The sequence below is a fragment of the Callorhinchus milii genome, unplaced genomic scaffold (genome assembly GCF_018977255.1).
Source record: "Callorhinchus milii isolate IMCB2004 unplaced genomic scaffold, IMCB_Cmil_1.0 Scaffold3, whole genome shotgun sequence".
In the NCBI taxonomy this organism is placed as follows: domain Eukaryota; kingdom Metazoa; phylum Chordata; class Chondrichthyes; order Chimaeriformes; family Callorhinchidae; genus Callorhinchus; species Callorhinchus milii.
The window spans coordinates 75,968,543-75,989,371 of NW_024704744.1; the positions used below are offsets into that span (position 1 = coordinate 75,968,543).

Below are 20,829 nucleotides of genomic sequence, written 5' to 3' on the forward strand. Positions count from 1 at the left end.
AGGGTAGGGAGGCCGGGGGGAGAGGGGGGGAGAGGCAGGGGGGTGGGGAGGAGGCCGGGGGGGGGGGGAGGGAGGCGGAGAGGGGAGAGGGGAGGGAGGCCGGAGGGGAGGGGAGGGTGGTCGGGGGGGGGAGGGAGAGGGGAGAGAGGTCGGAGGGGGGGGAGGCCGGGGGGAGAGGGAGGGAGGCCGGAGGGGGGAGAGGGGAGGGAGGCTGAGGGGGAGAGGGGAGGGGGGGGGGGGGGGGGGGGAGGGGGGAGGGGAGAGGGGGAGGGAGGGGGGGGGGGGAGAGGGGAGGGAAAGTGGGGGGAGAGGGAGGGAAGGTGGGGCGGGGAGAGGGAGGGAGCCGGAGGGGAGGGAGGGGGGGGGGGGGGGGAGGCTGGGGGGGGAGGAGGGGAGAGGGGGGGGAGGAGGCGGGGGGGGAGAGGGGAGGGGGGGGGAGGGGAGGGAGGCTGGGGGGGGGAGGGGGGGGAGGGGGAGGGGAGAGGGGGGGGGGGGAGGGGGGGTGGGGGGGGGAGGGGGGGGGAGGGGGGGGGGAGGGGGGGAGGGGGAGGGGGGGAGGGGGGGGAGGGGGGGGGGGGAGGGGGGGAGGGGGGGAGGGGGGGAGGGGGGGGGGGGGGGAGAGGGGGGGAGGGGGGGGGGGAGAGGGGAGGGAGGGGGGGGAGGAGAGGGGAGGGGGGGGAGGGGAGGGGGGGGGGAGGGGGGGGGGGAGGGGGGGGTGGAGAGGGGAGGAGGGTGGGGGTGGAGAGGGGAGGGAGGGTGGGGGGTGGAGAGGGGAGGGAGGGTGGGGGTGGAGAGGGAGGGAGGGTGGGGGAGGGAGAGGGGAGGGAGGGGATCGGGGAGGATCCCCGGCTGAGGTGCAGGAGGACTGGTGGGTGGTGTTGGCTGCGGTCAGGGCGTTGAAGGATTGTTTGCCTCACGGCCGTTAATGATTATTATTTAAGTCGGTGATTGAGTTCACGAATCTTGTTCCAACAAATCAGCGACTTCATAGCCCTCTCTCTCGCCCCCGCCCTCTCTCTCCCCCCCCCCTCCCCGGCTCTCTCTCCCCCCCGCCGCCATCTCTCACCCCCCCGCCATCTCTCTCCCCCCCACCCCCCCACCCTCTCTCTCTCTCTAAGGAAGTTGCCATATGGCCCCTTTTACAGTGAGGATTGGCCTCTGTCTCGAGGAGGGTCTTGACCCCCAGATATGGGTTTTGCTTAACCCGGAACATAAAAGCCGCGCAAAACATCGGCATTAAGTGCTGGTCGGGGTGACCAAGACAGCAGACGTGGCGAAGCGGCAGATCACACACATGTCCAGGGTTCAGCTAACTGCTATAGTGATGGTATGTGATCCATAATCGAGCCCCACAGACAATTGGGTGTCCATCTGGTCGTTGCTGCAGTCTGCCATAATCTGAGCTCCGTTAACGGAACCGAACCCAGAAAGGGTCAAAAAACCATCGAGCAAGTGATTGCAAGGATGAAGTGACCTGGTTATTATGCACAGCTATAGGAGTCAATACAATTCGGGCGGCACCAAAGCCAAAAGAAGGTGTCTGGAATCTAGTTCGGTCAGATGATGTAAAGTCTCTGAGATGCTGTACTCTGTCCAGCGCCTTGGGATGTCCTCCCGCCGTGAAAGGCGCTATACAAATGCAATCTTGTTGTTGTCTCTGTCTATAAAAGTCTATCAAGATGACCAATTGGATCGTCACCAATCGGATAGGTCCCATTCTTTTTGCCAATTTCTCAATAGTTTCGGGGTGGGGGCACAGGAGGGCACCAGTGTGTTAGTAGTTAGGATAACATTTCCCTGGGCATCTAACTGGTGGCGGGTGACAATAAGGGCCTCAGGTGGTGAGGGAGCTGTCGGGTTCTCTAATAATATTACGAGACCAGACTATGTCCCATCCAAGAGATTTTATTGATATGAATAGGGGCACAGAGCCTGGCATGATATGAGAGAAACTTAGTACAACAATAACAAAATGACATTTGTATAGCACCTTTCACGTCGGGAGGATGTCCCAAGGTGTTGGACAATCAGTGTTTTGAACCCAATCTGTGGATTGGGATCGGGGGGGGGGAAGGGGGTAGTGGACAGTGGGGGAAGGAGGGTGACTGAAGGCACGGTTGAAAAGGAGGGTCTTGTGACAGGTTTTGAAGGAGGCAAGGGAGGGGGCGAGACGGAAGAACTGTGGGGTGGAGTTCTAAAGGATGAAGGCCCGCCCGCCAATGGTGGGGCAAGGTGGGGGACATAAAGCAGGACGGAGCCAGCTGAGCGGAGGGAGTGAACAAGATGGTAGGTGGTTAGGAGGTCGCAGAGCTAGGTGGGAGCAAGGCCATAGAGGGCTTTGAATGTGAGGACCAGGATCTTGAACTGTATCCTCTGTGTGATGGGAAGCCAATGGAGTCGGACGAGGATGGGGCTAATAGGGTCACAGAGCCTGGTGTGAGAGGGGACACAGGTTGCAGAGTTCTGGATGATCCGTAGCCTATGGAGGGAGGAGTTGGGGAGGCCGACAAGCCAGGAGATTGCATAATCAAGCCTGGATGTTATGAATGTGTGTATGAGGGTTTTGGCGGCCTGTAGTGTGAGACAGTGGCTGAGCCGGGTGATGTTGCGGAGATGGGGGAAGGCAGAGCGGGTCATGGCATGGTTGTGGGGTAGAAAGGATAGTTGATGGTCAAACAAGAAGCCAAGGTTCAGGAGATCCTCGGTCTTGCTAACGTTCAACTATAGAAAGTTGGCTCTCATCCAGGATTTGACGTCTGACAGGCAGTGTGCTTGGACATCAGTGGTCCTGGGGTTGAGGATGGAGGCAGAGATATAGATTTGGGTGTCATCCGCATACATGTGGAAGTTGACCCTATGTCTGCGGATGATGTCACCAAGAGAGAGCATGTACAGGTTGAAGAGCAGAGGACCAAGGACAGAGCCCTGAGAACACCGAATGAGATGCTGCGGGGGCTGGAGGAGAAGCCGTTTGTGGAGTCAAAGTGGAGCCTGTGTGAGAAATAGAATCTGAACCATTCAAGGACAGAACTTTGAAGGTTGAGGTGAGAGGAGAGGCGGTGGAGGAGGATAGAGTGGTCCACAGTGTCAAAGGCAGCAGATAGGTCGAGGAGGATGAGGTGACAGAGAGATTCGGCAGCTCTCTAGCCAAATTGTTCCAATTGATGGGATCATCTCCATCCTCACTCATTGGAGTAAATGTAGCTACGATACTGGACTGACTTTAGTCGGTGTGATCATTTTGTAATGATCAGTTTACAGTATGAGTGATCTGCACGATCTACTTTTTCTTTTTGCATTATGTTACACTGGGTGCGCAAGGCTGCACTAGCCCTTTCTAGCTCCAGTTCAAGTTTCTCAGTCTTCAGATGTAACCCTTCATTTTTTGCACCGATACCTCTCAGCGTTGTCGACTAACACCTTTTGGTTTTCTAAATGGTGTTTCTCTACTTCTTTTCCTATTTCTTAATACATTCCTTATCTTCGCTCTGCGTGCACAACAGTCCTAATTGTTTCTCCAAAGCCTGCTCAGTGGAGAACAAAGCTTGTATCACCATCCACTTGCGTTAACTTTTACTGTGCTTTTCCTCGAAATACTTATTCCCGTGCTCCTGGGCAGAACCCTAGAGTTTAGTTGCATAAATCACATCCTGAAATGATAGTCCTTTATTTTATGAGTTAATTATTTTTACAATAAAGTCTGTTTGTTCTTTTTATTGTAATACTCTTGCACGTTCCCGTTCTTTCATGTGTTGTCTTTATTTTATAACAGTCATGTGTGCTCCTTCTATTTTATAGCACTCTTGCACGTTCCTTCGTATCAATCTGGGAGAAACAGTGGATCTTGGGATCCGGTTTTGGACTGCTTACGGTATTTTCTTAATCTCCTTTCTATTAGGCTCTATTAGCAGTCCACAGATTTCCATGGTTCCTTAAAGTAAGAGGCCAGAAATTTTCCCTTCATCCACGACAAGGTTGCGCTTTATACTGAAAAGAGCTTCTCCTGCGTTAGTCTTTTCAGGTCCCTATTCTGGCAACAAAATGTTGGGTTTTCTGTAATAATATTCACAAGACCAGACGATGTTCCATCCAAAAGATTTTATTTTAGACCTGATGCGACTTTTACAACGGAAAAACAATACAAAAGCTTATGCTGTATTAAGATAATATTACAGAACGAAACATACTTGGTGGTCCTGGGAACTGGTCAGAGTTTTTTTTACAAAAAATATATTTTATTGGTAGATATATATTTATACTTATCTTAGAAAGAATCAGAATCCGTCACAGAAAAAAGAGAAGCAACATTTTTTCCCGTTACAGGACTCAACAAACCCGGCCCCTTGTGGGGTGAGTGGGTGGGGTTGCCTCTGCACACTCCACTTTGGTGGAGCGACCAAGGCTTCCCCGACTTGGGGTTCTAACACCTCTTGCAGAGTGCAGTTACAATGGGGAATACGGACAGGATAACAGCACGCAGGTAGTGCACACATTTTTTGGGACTCTCCATTTGAGCAATCAGGAAACATCCGTGTGCATTACATATCAACATATCACTCCCATATCAACCGGTCCGCTCCCTCCGCTCAGCAGGCTCCAGCCTGCTTCACGTCCCGGCCTGGCCCACCATTGGCGATTTGGCTTCAGCCTCTCTGTCCCACCCCTTTGGAACTCCATGCCACATTCCCTTTGTCTCCTTCCCTCTCTTAGCTCCTTCAAGGCAAGTCGCAAGACCCTCCGCTTCGACTGCGCCCTCAGCCACACTCCTATCCTCCATGATCCTAACCCCCCCCACCTGCTCAGGTCCAAATTCCTGACTGTCCAACCCCTTGGGATATCCTCCAATGTTAATACAATAAATGTGTGATAAGGTGCACTTGTGATTTCGCATGGCGCCCTGACCCGCACCGTATGCACTTGTGTACCCAATAAAACGCCCGGTAACATTGCAAACACAAACCAATACACTAAATACCCAACCAGTCCCACATCTGTCACCGCAGATCTACAGGGAGCAGTTACACAGGTATGCTTGTCCTGGCTCTGCTGTCCAATGAGCCCTTACCTCACTCCCTGACGCTCACCCCTTTAGGAGACAGGCAGCCATACATACATTTTCGGGACATTGAGCATTACACATTGAGCGTGGCTCATCAACAGCACCTGGAAGGGCAGTCCAACCATTGGGGGCAGGGCTCTACCCATTCAGATCCCGTTACCCCTGCAAGCCAAAGCCCTAACAGGTAGGGTGGTCCTAGCTAGACAAGCAGCAGGAAAGTCTTGCCAACCTGCGCCTAATACCTTCCGGAATTAGGTAGCCAGGATGCATCCCTCCATGGAGAGAGTGCACATTCCATTCCAACAATCTATCTCTGGAGTAGGTGGAATGACTCCATTGTGGAGTCCTACAAGTGAGAGATCTGGATTTGATTCCCGGCAGGGTGAAATGTTGGGCAAGTTTCCTTACTCCACACTCAGTATTATTTACCTAGCATTTACCTAGTAGTAAATAGCAACCTGTTTTTTAGTTGATTAGTGGATTGCTTTTCTGGGAGTAATAGTTCCTTCCAAAAAAAAATTGGTCACTTCAATACGGGACATTGTTGTATGCAATTGGCTGCTGCATTTCACCCACAAAATATAGTCAATTCCCCTTACAGTATATTCTGTGAAGTACTTTTAGACGTCTTGAAGATAGGATAAGGCACTATATCAAAATGCAAGGATTATTTTATTATAACTGGAACTCTCAGTTCACTTTGCATACCCTGGTATCCATGGTGATGGATTTCAGCATGTGTCAGACCAAAAAAAAGCTCGAAGACCTTTCTCATCAACTGTACTTAATGTCATCTCCCCGTGTTTGGCTCCGCTACTGTTAAGTGCTCCAGGAAGCTGTCCTGCCTTAAGGGTGGTATATAGATGCAAGTTGCTGTTGCAGTCCAGAACTCTGCAGGCCGTGTCCCCTCCTGTACTAGGCTCCGTGACCCTATACTCGCATACTCGCCCAACTCCACTGGCTTCCCATCACATAGAGGATACAGTTCAAGATCCTGGTCCTCACCTTCAAAACCCTCCCTGCTCTTGCTCCCCCCCCCACCTCTGCGGCCTCCTAACCTCATACCATCCTGCCCGCTGCCTCCGCTCAGCGGGCTCCGACCTGCTACACGGCCCCCGCCTCAACATCGGCAGGTGAGCCTTCGGCCATTCTACTCCCACCCTCAGGACCTCCATCCCACAACCTCTCGGTCTCGCCGCCTCCCTTGCCTCCTTCAAGACCCGGCTCAAGACGCTCTTCTTTGACGTGCCTTCGATCACCCTCCTTCCCCCCCTGCCCTCCAGCCCCCTGCCCTCCACACTCCTTCCCCCCACCCCCTGCCCTCCACACTCCTGGACCCCCAGCTTGGCTCTGAAACTCTGACTGTCCAACGCTTTGGGACGTCCTCTGGATGTGAAAGGCGCTGCATAAATGCAAGTTGTTGTAGTCGTCGCAGTTATGTGGGAGAGGCTTGTGGTTGGCTCTTGGAAGCCGGAACTAATGTGCGCTGCCCCTTGAAGCCCTGCACGCGCTGACCGGCCGGCCGGCCCTTCCGGTGCCGCGGTGGGCGGGGCGAGAGGGACGACCAGCGCGACGCACAAGGGGAGGTTATATAAGGGGCTTGGCTCCCGTTACTGAGTCTCTCAGCTTCAGGTCTAACGGTACCATCATTTTTTTTAGGTCTCACTGCGTCAAGAGCGGCGCCGCCGACGTTTTTTAAACCCGTAGAAGAAGGGGAACAACCGGAGGAGAATCAACATGTCTGACGAAGGGAAGCTTTTCGTCGGCGGTCTGAGCTTCAGCACGGACGAGCAGTCGCTGGAGGAGGTTTTCTCCGAGTACGGGCAGATCAGCGAGGTGCGGGTCATCAAGGACCGCGACACGCAGCTGAGCCGCGGCTTCGGCTTCATCACCTTCGAGAATCCCGGCGATGCCAAGGACGCGCTGCTCGCCATGAACGGCAAGTCCATCGATGGCCGACAGATCCGCGTGGACCAGGCCGAGAAGAAGTCGTCGGCCGGCGGCGGCAGAGGGCGGGGAGGCGGCGGCTACGGAGGCTACAGCCAATATAGCGGCGGCGGTGGCGGCTATGGCCAGAGGAGTCGGGGCGGCGGCGGCGTTAACTGGGATCGAAACGCTTACGACCGTTACAACCGATAAACTGGTTCCTTTTCCCTCCCAGGCTCGGAAAGATAATCGTCCTTTTGGCGTTTTTTCTCTCTCTCTCTCCACCATTGCCCCATTGTAACGAGATACGGTTATTCGCAGCGAACGCCGTCTGTCTGTCTTCTGGATTCAATATGTCGCAGAGACTCACTTTCTTATTCTAGAAATGAGGGGAAATAAATGCTCTTCACTCTCGTGGTTTTGTTTAATGTAGGATTTTTCCATTGCGCCTCTTTAGTTTTAATTTAATTTGTCAACTCGTTTCTTTGAAATATAACCCATTGGGGAGAGGGAAGGGAAGCACTGATTTATTGTGAGTGTAAAAAGCTGGAGATCGAGCTTAAAAGCCTTTGCCTTCCCCACCTCCCCACTGCCCTTTTTGTAAGGTTTATTGGGTTCATCGACCCATTTGATGTGTTAAATTCCAGCCCTTGGGAAGGCTTCGGTTTGAAACCCTCTTCCCTCCCGTGACTTTTTGTTTTACCACATTCCTTTTTGACTAAGACTGACCGGATAGTTTGTTTTACATGGTAAAGTTACTGTACCAATAAATTGAGAGAAATTAAATTGCATTTGTTACTGTACGTTTTTGCATTGCACATTTTCACCTGTACCCCCTCCCCATAGGTTGTTGGCCCTGTCCCGTGTTGGACTCCAGTTGAAATTGGACAGAAATGCTTGTTCAATGCTGCTGTGTAGATTCGTCCCAAACCATTCGTTCCTCTCCTCCGTGGGCTCAGGGACTCGACTTCGGGAGAGCGAGAGAAAGGCCTCTTTGCTTTTCCCCACGTGGCTCTGATGGAGATGGCGAGCTCCCCGTGTGGAGAACCGCCAACGCAGTCAGTATTGAGCAGCGGCGACATTTTATTTTGCAACTGCGTTGGGAACACTTCACCTTTTCACCGCCAGGCAGCCTGGTCGGGTGGATCCTCGTTTAACTTAAGAATTTCCATCCTTTTTGCCTTTTTTTAAAACTACATCCCAGTTTTCTCGATGGAAAACCGACATTCAGTAATCGTTCGTGCCTGTCAATTAACTTAATGAAATGGGAACACTAGTCGATGTTTTTGTGTAGCGTGCAAACCTGTATAGCCTTGCAGTATATGCATTGATTGCTCAAAATAGGACTGCATTTTCAATGTCTCCGGTATTTATACCTGCATCTGTTGTGTATATATGCTGATCCAGGAGATTTTTGGCAATAGAATTAACAGTTGCAGAATTTGAGGTGTTGACCCTAACTCTCTAAGGGGTGGCTGGCATGATTATTTATCAGATGTACTTTTTTCACCGAAACCGGTTAAAAATACTGTGGCTAATGTTGACAATTTAATTCTCGTTTATGATCGGCCTTCGTTGTAAGAAACACCCCCTTTGGTACATTATAAACGTGCCTTCCTCGATCCACTTTGGAAGTGTATGTTACAATGTTGTTGTTTTTGAACTGTGACTACTTTGTGATTTGAAGATGACAAATATTTGCAGTAAGACAGACGCATGTAGAGAATAAGGTGACTGTGCCGTGCCATCCCGCTTAGACAAGTATTGTGAAACGAAGCTTTGTAAAGACAAGATTCTGGTGGTGTATTAAGCTAGTGTTGAAGTATTGCTGTTTTATTTTTTGAGAGTTTTATACTGGTAGAAAGTTGACAAACCATTTCTTAATTCATTTTGAATTTTCATAAGCTAGCACGGAATGTTTTTGTACAAAAACTTGCCAATCTGGAGACTGATCCCTGCCTAATGGAAACAAATAAAATTTGAGTTGTTTTACTTGAAGCCTTGAATGAAATGTTTTTGGTTCCTCACTGCCCCTCCCTCATCTCACTCTTGTGCTGCTTCTCTCCAGTCTCTGGTTTAAACGGCTTCTTCGTGTGAGTAAATCAGGACCTTCCCCTGTGGTAGCAGTGCCTCGGGTACATTTGCTAATACGATTGTCGGTTTTTAAAATCTCAGCCAAAGTCACATTAGGTCGATATTTTACTGAGGCGATCAAAATCGTTTTAAGCCATACATTGTGAAAAAAATATTTAAAAAGAAATGCACAATAGAGTGTTTGGATTGTGAAGTGCATTTTCCATTTAAGTTGCTCCTGATGTTTAGTGGGGGAAGGGGGGATTTACAGTTGGCTGAGCTGTGTCCCATTGGTCCTGTCTGTAGTTTAAACCAGTTGGTGCTCTCTCTGCACGTTCTTGGTTTGAGGATAGGAACCATTTTGTAATCTTGAGTTCTGAAATGCCTTTGTTCAAAATGGCCACTGACTGTTTGTCTTCACTTTAAAGCGACTGTGGCTCCTGCTGCCAAACTGGGGGGAAATGCCAAGTATTGTGAAGCAAATTAGCAGCCAAACCATCAGCTCTGAGTCCGTATAATGGTTACAACTTGTTTATTACCCGGTGGACAGACGCCTCTACAGCCCAGTCTTACAAACTGTCCTTTGCATAAGCAGAACAGGAGAGATGCAGAAAAGTACACATTGCCTTACACTATTTTTGTTTTTCACTCTATAATACATAGCTGACTTGACGCCATGTTAAACATTGTTAATGAGAAGGGAGTTTGTCCTTGATTTTGGTCACTGCAGCTCAATTGGTTATTCATCTCCTCGCTGTCTTACGTGACTTTGCTGTGTGCACATTGTCACTGTTAGAAAAAATACCTATGCAGAGCTTCAAGATGTTTTGATGTTAGTTGATTTGCAAGGATTTTTAAGGAAATCCTGTGATATACATTAAATCCACCCAAAGTGAAAAATGCAACATAAGGGTTTTATATATATATATATATATTAGAGGTGAAATGCTCGCCTCAACAGTTTGTGGAATCTCACTGACTACAAGGATTGAATGACCAATTAATTTGAATTTAGGGGTGTGCATTGCTTTCTTTGGAGTGCTATCGCTCGGATGAGACACTAAACTGAAGTTTTGACTGCCTGTTCAGGTCGATGTTAAAGGTTGCATACAAGACAAGCAGGGAATATTTCCCTTGTCCTGGCCATAATCCTCCAGGTAAAATTGGTCCACCTCATCATGGATTATGGGACATGGCCATGCGGCAAAGCCCTACAATACAGTCATTACACTATAATAAATCCTGTGAAGCACTTTGATCCATCCTCTTGACAAAATGATGTTATATTAAATGCAAGGATTATGATTTATTTTGTTTATTCCTGCCTCACATTAGGACTTTTGAGTTCATAAGCTAAACTCACACTAGTCCAGGGAGAACTGCCAACTGTCCAGAGATGGCATCCTTTGGTTGAGATGTTAAACCAAGACAGACTGTTTAGGTAAATGTAGGTTAAAGAAATTCCATGGGATGCAAACTACTGGAGCCATGAGAGTAATGGGCTTGTGGAGCCTGGTGCAGGGGAGGACACAGACTGCAGTAATTTGGATGTCTGCAGTTTGCAGGGAAGAACTGGGGAGTCCAGTGATCAGTGAATGTTCAAGTAACCAAGTGATGATGATATGCAAAAGGGGTTTCTGCAGACCAGATGAGAAGCAATAATATAATGATCCTTGCATTTGATATCCAGTAGAATCTTCCATGTCAGGAGGATGTCTCAAAAAGCACTTCACAGGATTTACTGTGGTCTATTGATTTATTTGTTATTTTGTAACAATAATAATTCTTGCATTTGGTTGACTTTTTTGTTAGTGAACCAGCTAATTTGCACACAACAATGTCCTACAAACAGTCATGGACTGAGACGCTTCCCCTTCGCACTCATCCCTCCTAAATCACCCACCAGCTTGGGGTGGGTGCTGCAAACCCTGACTGTCCAGTGCCTTGGAACATCCTCCCAATTTGTTATTGTTGCTTAGTGAGTGTCAGGATCAACTCAACCCTCTGTGATGGCTTCTGCACCTCCAGCTGGTGGAACCATTGCTCAATGGGAATGGATGTGTGTTTGACACATGGGCAGAAAGATGGTAACAATACTCATGCATTTCGTGCTGAACTAGTGAGGGCTCAAGCCTGTGCTTGTTGGATGTTGAACGACCACCAAGAATGATTCTCTGGGGGAGCTAAAATGGCTCCAAGGTGACAGGTTTGGCAAAGGAATGTTGGAATTGAGCCAGCCCTCTGTGACTGTCTCTAGTACGGTTCCTGAGCCAGGTGGGTCTGCACTACTCCAGGACACTGCTGACAACACAGCCAGACTGGTAGACTTGAACAGGGCAAACCAGTCACTAGCAGCGTGGATTCTTCCCTCTCGGGTCCTGTTAATCCTGCAAGCCAAAGCCCTAACTCGTAGGTTAGTCCCAGCTGGACAAGCAACAGGAAAGCTAGGTAGTTTCTCAATGTCAAGCTATGTGATTTTAGCTGGCTGGTTGGACTCCAGCAGTTACCTCAATGTACACTCTGAGGTCCCCAAGCCTTGGCTCTTGCCAACCTACGCTTAATACTCTCCATAATTAGGTAAGCAGGATGCATCCCTCCAGGGAGAGGGTGTGCATTCTATTCCAAACACATGGAAATGTTAATGTGTAGGTGTCATGGATGGCAGAGCTGAGTGGTTTTGATACATTTAAGCACAGTGATTGGTTTCTACACGTGTCAGGCACCCAGCTGACCATAAAAATAAACATAATTGTAGTTTTAAGATGTTAGCAGCACCTGTGGGAACATAAAAAAGGGTCAGGCTGTGGGGTTGCAGAAAGAATGAAAGTGCTTGTGGGTTAGAGAGGGAAGTGAAAAATAGCAAGGTGAGATACAGTAAATCATGTCCAGCATCCTGTATCCTCTCCTGCACCAGGCTTCATGTGCCCATCATCCCCATTCTTTCCAGGCTACATGGGCTCCCCTTCCAGCAGATTATAATAGTAATAATTTGATATAGTGCCTTTCACATCAGGAGCATAATAATCCATGCATTTGATACAGCACCTTATCACATTGTTGAGTTTTCTCAAAAGTGTTTCACAGAATATACTGTAGACTGACTATCTTGTGAGCAAAATGCAGCAGCAAGTTGCACACAGCAGTGTCCCTAAACTAGTCATGGATTGTGTGACCAATTTCTTTTGATAATTACACCGAAAAGCAATCCACCAATCGGTAAACAGATGCATGTGGAGTAAGTGATCTTGCCTGAGGTTTTGCTCCTCCCCACTCCCCCAAGGAATCAAACCCACGTCCTTGCTTGTGAGGCTCGTGCTCTATCCACTATTCTATGGGACTCCAAGATGTCTGAGCTTCAAAGGATATACTGTAGTTACAATATTTTTGTAAGTGGACAGTAGCAGCTAATTCGCACCCAGTGACTTATCACAAAATGGGACAGAGTAAAACTGTAGGCAAGTTTCCTTACTCCGCATACCTCTATTTACTTAGCAGTAAGTAGGAACCAGCTTATTAGTTGATTGGCGGATCACTTTTGGTGGGCAATAATCCTTTCAAAATAATAATGTGGTCACTTAATCCATGACTGTTTGTGGGACTTCGCTGTGCACAACAACTGGCTGCCGTGTTTCACCCTACAAAACAGTCACTACACTTCACAGTGTATCCTGTGAAGCACTTTGAGATGTCTCAAAGATGTGATAAGGCACTACATCAAATGCAAGGACTATTACGATTATTTAATATATTGCCTGCATCATTATGCCTAATGCAGCCAAAATAGTTATTTGATGTCAACTTTTAATTTCACATCAATGTTTCATCACAAGATAAGTCTTGTTGGATGGCTTGTAGTCTGATTTGTCAGTTGTACTTTTTCTGGCACTTGAATGTGTGGGCTATTGTTTTTCAGCCTGCAGCTAACCTGATGTGTGTCAATGGTATAATAAATCTGTAGCTTTAATCAAATGAGATTAGTAAAATGACTATTTGTTGTGTGTATTTTACTGGATTTCCAATTTTGAATGCTCAGGATTGCAGCAAAAGTTTGTCTGTTATACCAAGAGCATGCATTTGCTGCGTTCCAGAAGTAAACAGCCCACATTTTGTAGGATTTAAGTTCAATTTGTTTAAACTTTGGAATAAGGCTTTTTAAAATATATTTTGCTTCACTGGTTCCTGAGTTTCAACAATGTACAGTATTTGTATTTTAACATGGCTCCTTACAGGTTCAAACAGCTGTGGCCTGTGAACCTACAAGTTTGGCTACAAACAGTTACTACACTTTAAAACTTGTGAAGTGCTTTGAGACGTCTTGAAGATGTGATAAAATGGAACCTCAAATGCTAGGATTTATTATTTATGCTCTATCATAATCCCTTCAAAAAATAAATAATAATTTGGTTACTCAATCCACAATTGTTTGTGGGACACTGCTGTGCACAATTGGCTATTGCGTTTCACCCAAAAAAGATAGTCATTACACTTTACAGTATATCCTGTGAAGCACTTTGAGACATCTTGAAGACACGATAAGGTGCTATATCAAATACAAGGATTATTATAAATAGCCATCAAGTGAGTGACCAATTTTATTTGGGGGTTACCAGGACACCAGGAGAAATTCCCTTCTCTCTGCCAGTTGTGACATGGACTTTTTAACATCCACCTCAACAAGCAGATGGGACCTTCTGATTCAGAGGCGAGAGTACTACCAAATGAGCCAGGCTGACAGTGTAGGAGTTCTGTGCTGTGTATAAGATAATATAATAACTGTTTTACAGAGTTGAATGCAACCTCTTCAGACACAAGGTCTGCAAAGATTCCAATGTTTATAATCACAAATGCACAGAGAAACAGAATAGCTTGTTCCCAACTCATGTGTGGGAAGGCATTGACTCAAGCCCCCAAGGATATCTCTTCTTAAAAGGGGTTCTTGGAGGTGAGGCGGGAGGAGAAGAAAGATAAAATAAATTTACAAATATCAGACAGAATCAGAACTCATAATTTTTTTTCTTAAAACAAATAGTGGACATCCTCCTGACATGAAAGGTGCTATACAAATGTAATTTTGTTGTTGTTAACTAACGGGTGTGTTGATAGTTTTTCACCAGCTCCCTAATTCCTTATGCAAATTAAATAGTGATAAAATATCAATAATACTTGCTTTCAAGTGTTGGATTTCAGTGCCACTTCCCAGTGACACTGACCAAACATTCTGAAATGCCATGTTTATAAGCAAGTTTCCCCCTGGGGCTGAACTGGCTCCTAGGGATATGCCTGGCACCAGGTTAGGACCATAGTTACCAAAAGCATCAACAGTTGCTGTCTTGATAGGTCCAGTTTATCAGTTGTAGAAATGTCCTCAATGCAAATGAGCAACCTTATTACTGTTTAATTACTGATGTCAAACATTAAACATTTCATTTTTCCTACTCAAGGAAAGGTAGTGAATTTCAACTTGGATCAGTCAAGTTACCTCACTTACCTCTAAGTCAGAAGGTTGTGATTTTAATGTCAGGACTCTGAGCTTAGACTCAAGACTGATACTCCAGAACAGTACTGAGAGAGGAGTTGCAATGTCAGATGTGAGATGAAACTGAACTCTGGTCTGCCTGTTTAGGTGACATCTTTGGAAAAGAGAAGGGAGCTTCTCCTGATGTCCAGCCAATCCTCCAGTTTGTCAAGAAACCTCACTCTTAACACATTTTCTGACATTGTGACATGATAATAAGGCTATAAAATGCAATTCTTTCCAGATGTCTTAAGTTCTTTGCCCTTTGTTCTATTGAGGGGAGTTTCCAGCCCAGTTCTGAAGGGTCCTACCTGAAACAAGTTTAATACATTGCATGATTAATAACAGAACCCTGGTGAGTGCAGAGGAGCCTCCTCTGGGTTAGAGGGTAGTCAATCTGGCTCCTGATTGGCGCCTGCTAGACAGAACATGCATATTAGATAAGGATATTAATAATCCTTGTATTTGCTATAACAACTTATCATGTCACTGAGGTGTCTCAAAGCACTTCACAGAATATACTGTAAAGTGAATTGACTTTCTATTTTTTGGATGCAATGCAGCAGTCTATTGCACACAGCAGTGTCCCACAAACAGTCATGGATTGAGTGACCAATTAATTGTGGGATTATTAGCCCTGGAAAGCAATCCACCAAACGACTAACAACTGGGTTCCTACTTGCATAATGATAATCCTTACATTTGATATAGTGTAACTTCCATTTAACAGGTAACTGCTGTCAAGTGTAGTGACTGATTTGTAGGCAAACGCTCTTCACTCACCTCGTTCAATGCCTGTCTCAAGACGTAGATCTTTGTGCGTTTTTGGTTATGTTTCCCACGAAGTGTTGACAACGACACATTTATATTAAAGACTGCTACTCCTTGTATTTGATTGAAATGTCTCATAGCTTCAATTTTCTGTAACTCATTGATTGTGATTGATATTGGTTGGCAAATGTAGCAGACAAGTGTCCCTAAAATAGCCATAAAGCAAATGATCAATTTTATCCAAGAAATTATCAGCCAGGACTCCAGGAGAAAATCTTTTTGAATCAGGCCTTGGGACCCTCAACTGCAAGCATATAGGACCTGGATTTAATATCTCATCCAAAGGATGGTACTTCCAACAATACTTTGTTGCTTCAATACTCTGTGTTGGAGTGTCTGGAGTGCAAGCTCAAATGTAGGACTGGAACAATAAATTCACTTCATAACCAGTTGTAGAATCTTGCTGTGCACAAATTAGTTGTCATGTTTAACTTACTTTCTCAGCGTTTCTGTCTCAAGTCTCCGCTGAACAGTCGAGCAGAATTATGCTTTGATGTCTCCTCAGAAGGATGACACCTCTGGCAATGCAGAGTCCCCTCTGGTAATGCACTGGAGAGATAGCATGGACTGGGATCTCCTTTCCATTTAATTAGCAGTGAATTAATAATAATCCTTGCATTTGGTATAGTGCCTTATTAAATCAGAAGGACATCTCAAAGTGCTTCATAGGATTCACTGCAAAATGGAGCAACTATTTTAGGCAAATGTAACAGCACAATTCTGAACAGCAATGTCCAACAAACAGCCATGAAGCAAATTACCAATTTTATTTGGAGGTGTTAAACCAAGATCCCGTCTGTCTGGGTGTACGTTAAAGATCCCATGACAGTATTCAAAAAGAAAAGGGAATTTACCCAGTGTCTTGGCCAACAATCTCCCAAATCAAATTTGTCACTCACTCTGTGGCTGTATTGGTATTGATTGGTGTACAGATTAGCTGCAAGATATGTCCACAAAATACATACATTTACTGTATATCCTGTGAAACACTTAATGTGATAAGGTGCTGCTGTAACAACAACAAATTACATTTGCATAGTGCCTTTTACGTCAGGAAGACACGCCAAATTGCTGGGATGTCCTCCTGAGGCTTATTTATTATAAACAATCCAGACTGGGGAGCTCTTGGTGAACTCCGTTTCACCACAGTAGGAATAGCTGAAATTGGAAAGATCAAAAAGTTTGACCACCACAAGCCACTGCAGTAACTTTTCTGACATCTCTTGCTTCAATTTGAAAAGGATTGTGAAGCTATGCCTTCAGAACCGTCATCACCATGTGGACAGAATCCTCTGCTGGTTGCAATACACACATAGCTTGTCATCCACATATGCTGGGGAGATCAGTGGCTCAATGTTCAGGAGCAGGAACTTTCATTGATTTTTGTATTTCTCAGCCAAGGATAACTGAAGCCAATTGTGCATTTTTATTGCACTTTACATCAAAATGTCTCAAAGTGCTTCAGAGATAATCATGAACAAATGTAGTGACTGCTTTTCAAGTAATTTGCATTAGCAAGATGCCACAAACCACTATGTGAAGCATGAACAATTTCATCTAAAGGATTGTTGGAACAGGAGAAACTCCTGGTTTTGCACCTGAAAGACAGCACCTCAAATGATGCAAAACACTCCTGAACTGGAGTGAGTGTTGGCCGGACTTTTGAGCTCAGGGTCACAATCGGCTAACGCAGAGGCAAGTTACCAACTGAGCCAAGCAGGGTATGTTATGAACCACTCACTGAGCTTGGGAATCTGGTGTTGCAGCTGAAAGATGGCACACTACGTTAACAAGTTAAAACCAGAGGAAACTCTGGGCAAGTGATTACCCACAATGACTTTTTTTCAAAAAAAGACCACTAAATTAAATTGGCTATAATTTTGAACACAGCAGGATTCATTTTGTCCTTGCAATTCCCCACCCCCTCACTTTCACGGCATGCAGGGACTCATTATTTACTTGAGTGACTATTCTTCGTGTAGGAGTCAAAGTATGAGAACATTACAAAATTTGATCCTTTCATTTTTTTTAAAAAAATTAAAGGAGCCTTTGGAATGTTTAGCTGATTTAATGCTTCCCTGAAAATTCAAAATAGAAAGTTACCAAACACATTTCAAATGCGTCAATCCCACAATGCCTGTACTAATGTTAGGAATAGTGATAGTTTAAAATAATACCAATCTCAAGCCCTATACTCAGTTACTTCCAAGAGGTGAATTCAGAACAAACTAATGCTGATTGGTTATTTTTGTATTAAAGCAATTTTTTAAAAATTGTAAGCTAAGAAATTCCTGACTGCCACAACCAGGCTCCGTGACCCTATCACCCCCATCCTTGCACGACTCCACTGGCTTCCAATCACACTAAAAATACAATTCAAGATCCCGGTCCTCACCTTCAAAGCCCTCCATGGCCTTGCTACCCCTACCTCTGGAACCATCTAACCCCCTACCAACCTGCCCGCTCCTTCCGCTCAGCGGGCTCCAGCCTGCTTCATATCCCCCGCCTTGCCCGCAACTCTGCCCCAACCTTCTGGAACTCCATCCCACAGCCCCTACGCCTCACCCCGTCTCTTACCTCCTTCAAGATCCACCTCAAGACCCTCCTCTTCGATCATGCCTTTAGTCACCCTCCTTCCCCCTGCCCTCCACCCTCCCTGATCCTGACCCCAAGCTCAGGTCTGAAACACTGATTGTCCAGCACCTTGGGACGTCCTCCCAACGTGAGAAGTGCTATTCAAATGTAATTTTGTTGTTTTTAAGTGTTGTAGTCAATCACAATCCCTTCTATAACATTAAACATTGCTATTCGCATTATCCTCAACTCCCACCTCCCAAGTTAGTGGGAATACTTCAGTGAGTGGTTAGTTGTGCAATATTTACCCTCAGCAAGACCAAATTACAGCAGTTACTGTTGAAATTGGGCTCAAAGTGGCTTTACCACAGGGAGTGATGTCACATCAGTTCCAATGCACAACAGACAGGTTGTAGCACAGAACCAACAAGGGATTTCTTAGGTCCAATCCATCTCATACAATGACAACATCAATATTAATTGGGCTCAGCATCCCTGGGAAAATCAGGAAAAAGTAGATTCTGGTTCACCTCCCAACTATCCAGTAAGCACTGCTGGAAAGTGAAATACAGTATGAATACAATCCACTGCTGGTTGCAACACACAGCCTGACAATTACTGCACTCACAAAATCACAAGGTATTTAACACCACCACCCCAAGGACAAAGAAAAAATGCTCAACCCCAATACTCCTTGCTCCCCAGTGCAAACCGCTCAGTATTTTGCTTGGAACAGATCCATTTTATTTGCTAGTGCTACACTGCTAGGACACCAGTGGTGACATTTTGAATTTTGCACCACAGCAGCCATTTTGTAAATACAAATACATTCCATAACTATTTTGTAAATCAGAAGTCACATTGAAAAGGTAGGTTCATTCAATGGCTTGGATTTTCAGCAAGGAATACCATTTTATGGCAGAGAACTTGGCCACAAAAAGATATGGGGAAGAAGGAGAAACAAAAAGGAGGTAAAGGCCTTTTAAGCATCAACAAGCTGGTTATCCTATTGAATTATAATACATCAACTTTTGGGATAGAGAAAAGATCTCTTTTTTGTGCCTGTTTTAGAATTCCTTAGAATATCTGTGGAGTCCTGTAGCTCAGGGGTTAGAGCACTCGCCTATCAAGCGAGAGACCTGGATTTGATTCCCGGTAGGGCAAAACCTTGGACAAGTTTCCTTACTCCACATGCCTAATGATAATCCCTCAAGAAGAAAAAATAAAAGTGGTCACTTCAATCTAAGACTGTTTGTGGGACACTGCTGTGCGCAATTGACTGCTGCGTTTCACCCACAAATATACAGTCAATTCACTTTACAGTATATTCTGTGAAGCGCTTTGAGAAGTCTAGAAGGTGTGAAGAGCGCAATATCAAATGCAAGGATTATTATTATTACTACAAGGCTGCAAATGGGAAAAGCTCATGAAAACTAGTGCTGAAATCAGAATTGGCATACTCAAGCAATGGCAAAGATTTAGAAAAATGCTTAGCTTAAAAGTTTACGTGAATTCCCACAAGTGCATACGAGTTCTGATGAAAGTCATAAACCCAAAATGTTAACTCATTTTCCTCGCTCCATAGATGCTGCCTAACCTGCTGTGCGCTCCCAGCGACTTCTGATTTTATTTCAGATTTCTAGTATCTGAGGTATTTTGCCTTTTGTTTTTATATACTTGTAAGGTTTAATTCATCTAGATGCATTAATTTACAAGGTGTTAAGATTATTTATTCTGCTTAGCACCCTTAAATGTTGAGTTAAACTGCTACTTCCTTCAGCAGACCACCAATTGAGGTATGCAATCACAGGACACTAACGTTTCTATGACATCATTGAATAATAGAAGGGAGTTTCTCCTAGTGAACAATATTTCAGATATACTGTCACTAACTTCATGGCTGTTTGTGGGAACTTGCTTTGCATAACCTGGCTGCTGCTTTTGCCAACCAATACAGTCACTACACTTAATTACCTGTGAAGCTCGACATCCAAGGCGTTGATGTTCTAGGAACCTTGCCAAAATGCAAGGATTAAGGATAGTTCCTGAAACAATTTAAATGGTTTAATATTTCAAATTTTTATTCTTCCATAGGCAAGGATCAGTCTCCAAAGTGGCAAGTTTTTGTACAAAAGTATTCCATGCTAGCTTATGAGTGTACAATATGAACAAAGTTATCAACTTCTACCCGTATACAATTTTGAAAAATAAAACCCAGGCCCTCCATTGTATTGGTTGAGAATAAAACACTGAATGCCATAATTGATTTTTTTTTTGCACAGGGACTTGAAAGCACAACATAGGGTGGCCATCTCAAATCTGGAAAAAGGTTCACATTATGTTCCCATTTTACAACTGTTCTCAGCTCACAAAACGCAGCTGTCTGTACAAGCCCAAGGCATTCATTCAGCACACACTGCAGGTGGGTTGGAGACGATACATTCGGAGTCGAATAAAGCAAAATAAATTCTCAAGAGGCTGTACTGTGCCACCCCATCTGCATTCATCATTCAACAGTCCAAGTTTTGAAGACCACATTCTACACCTCCTTGGAGAATAGACAACTGGTTCCTAATGATCAGTCATACACAAGGGTAAAAATACAACCTCGGACATATTACATTTGTAGAACTTATCTAGTTATCCTGTGAAAATACTACAAACAGCCCAGAAGAAACGACTAAAACTGAAGCAATTTCTCTCGAAATTCATGAAAACGGTCTCCCAAAAATCACACAATCTTAAACGAAGTAAGTTAGTGAAGTGGGAAGATTGATCCATTCAAAAAAAAACCTGCACAAACCACCTCAAATCAGGGCGACCCAGTGATGAAAACTAAAGGCACTCTGAT

The 20,829-nt window shown here is 45.5% G+C and overlaps 1 protein-coding gene across 1 annotated transcript; it reads left to right on the plus strand.

Moving 5' to 3' along the window:
• The first annotated feature begins 6,708 nt into the window (after positions 1 to 6,708).
• Positions 6,709 to 7,768, plus strand: LOC103181629 (cold-inducible RNA-binding protein-like). The gene is given in 1 exon segment (NM_001292325.1): positions 6,709 to 7,768. A coding segment is annotated over 1 exon segment (402 nt). The 5' UTR covers positions 6,709 to 6,796; the 3' UTR covers positions 7,199 to 7,768.
• The last annotated feature ends 13,061 nt before the right edge of the window (positions 7,769 to 20,829 follow it).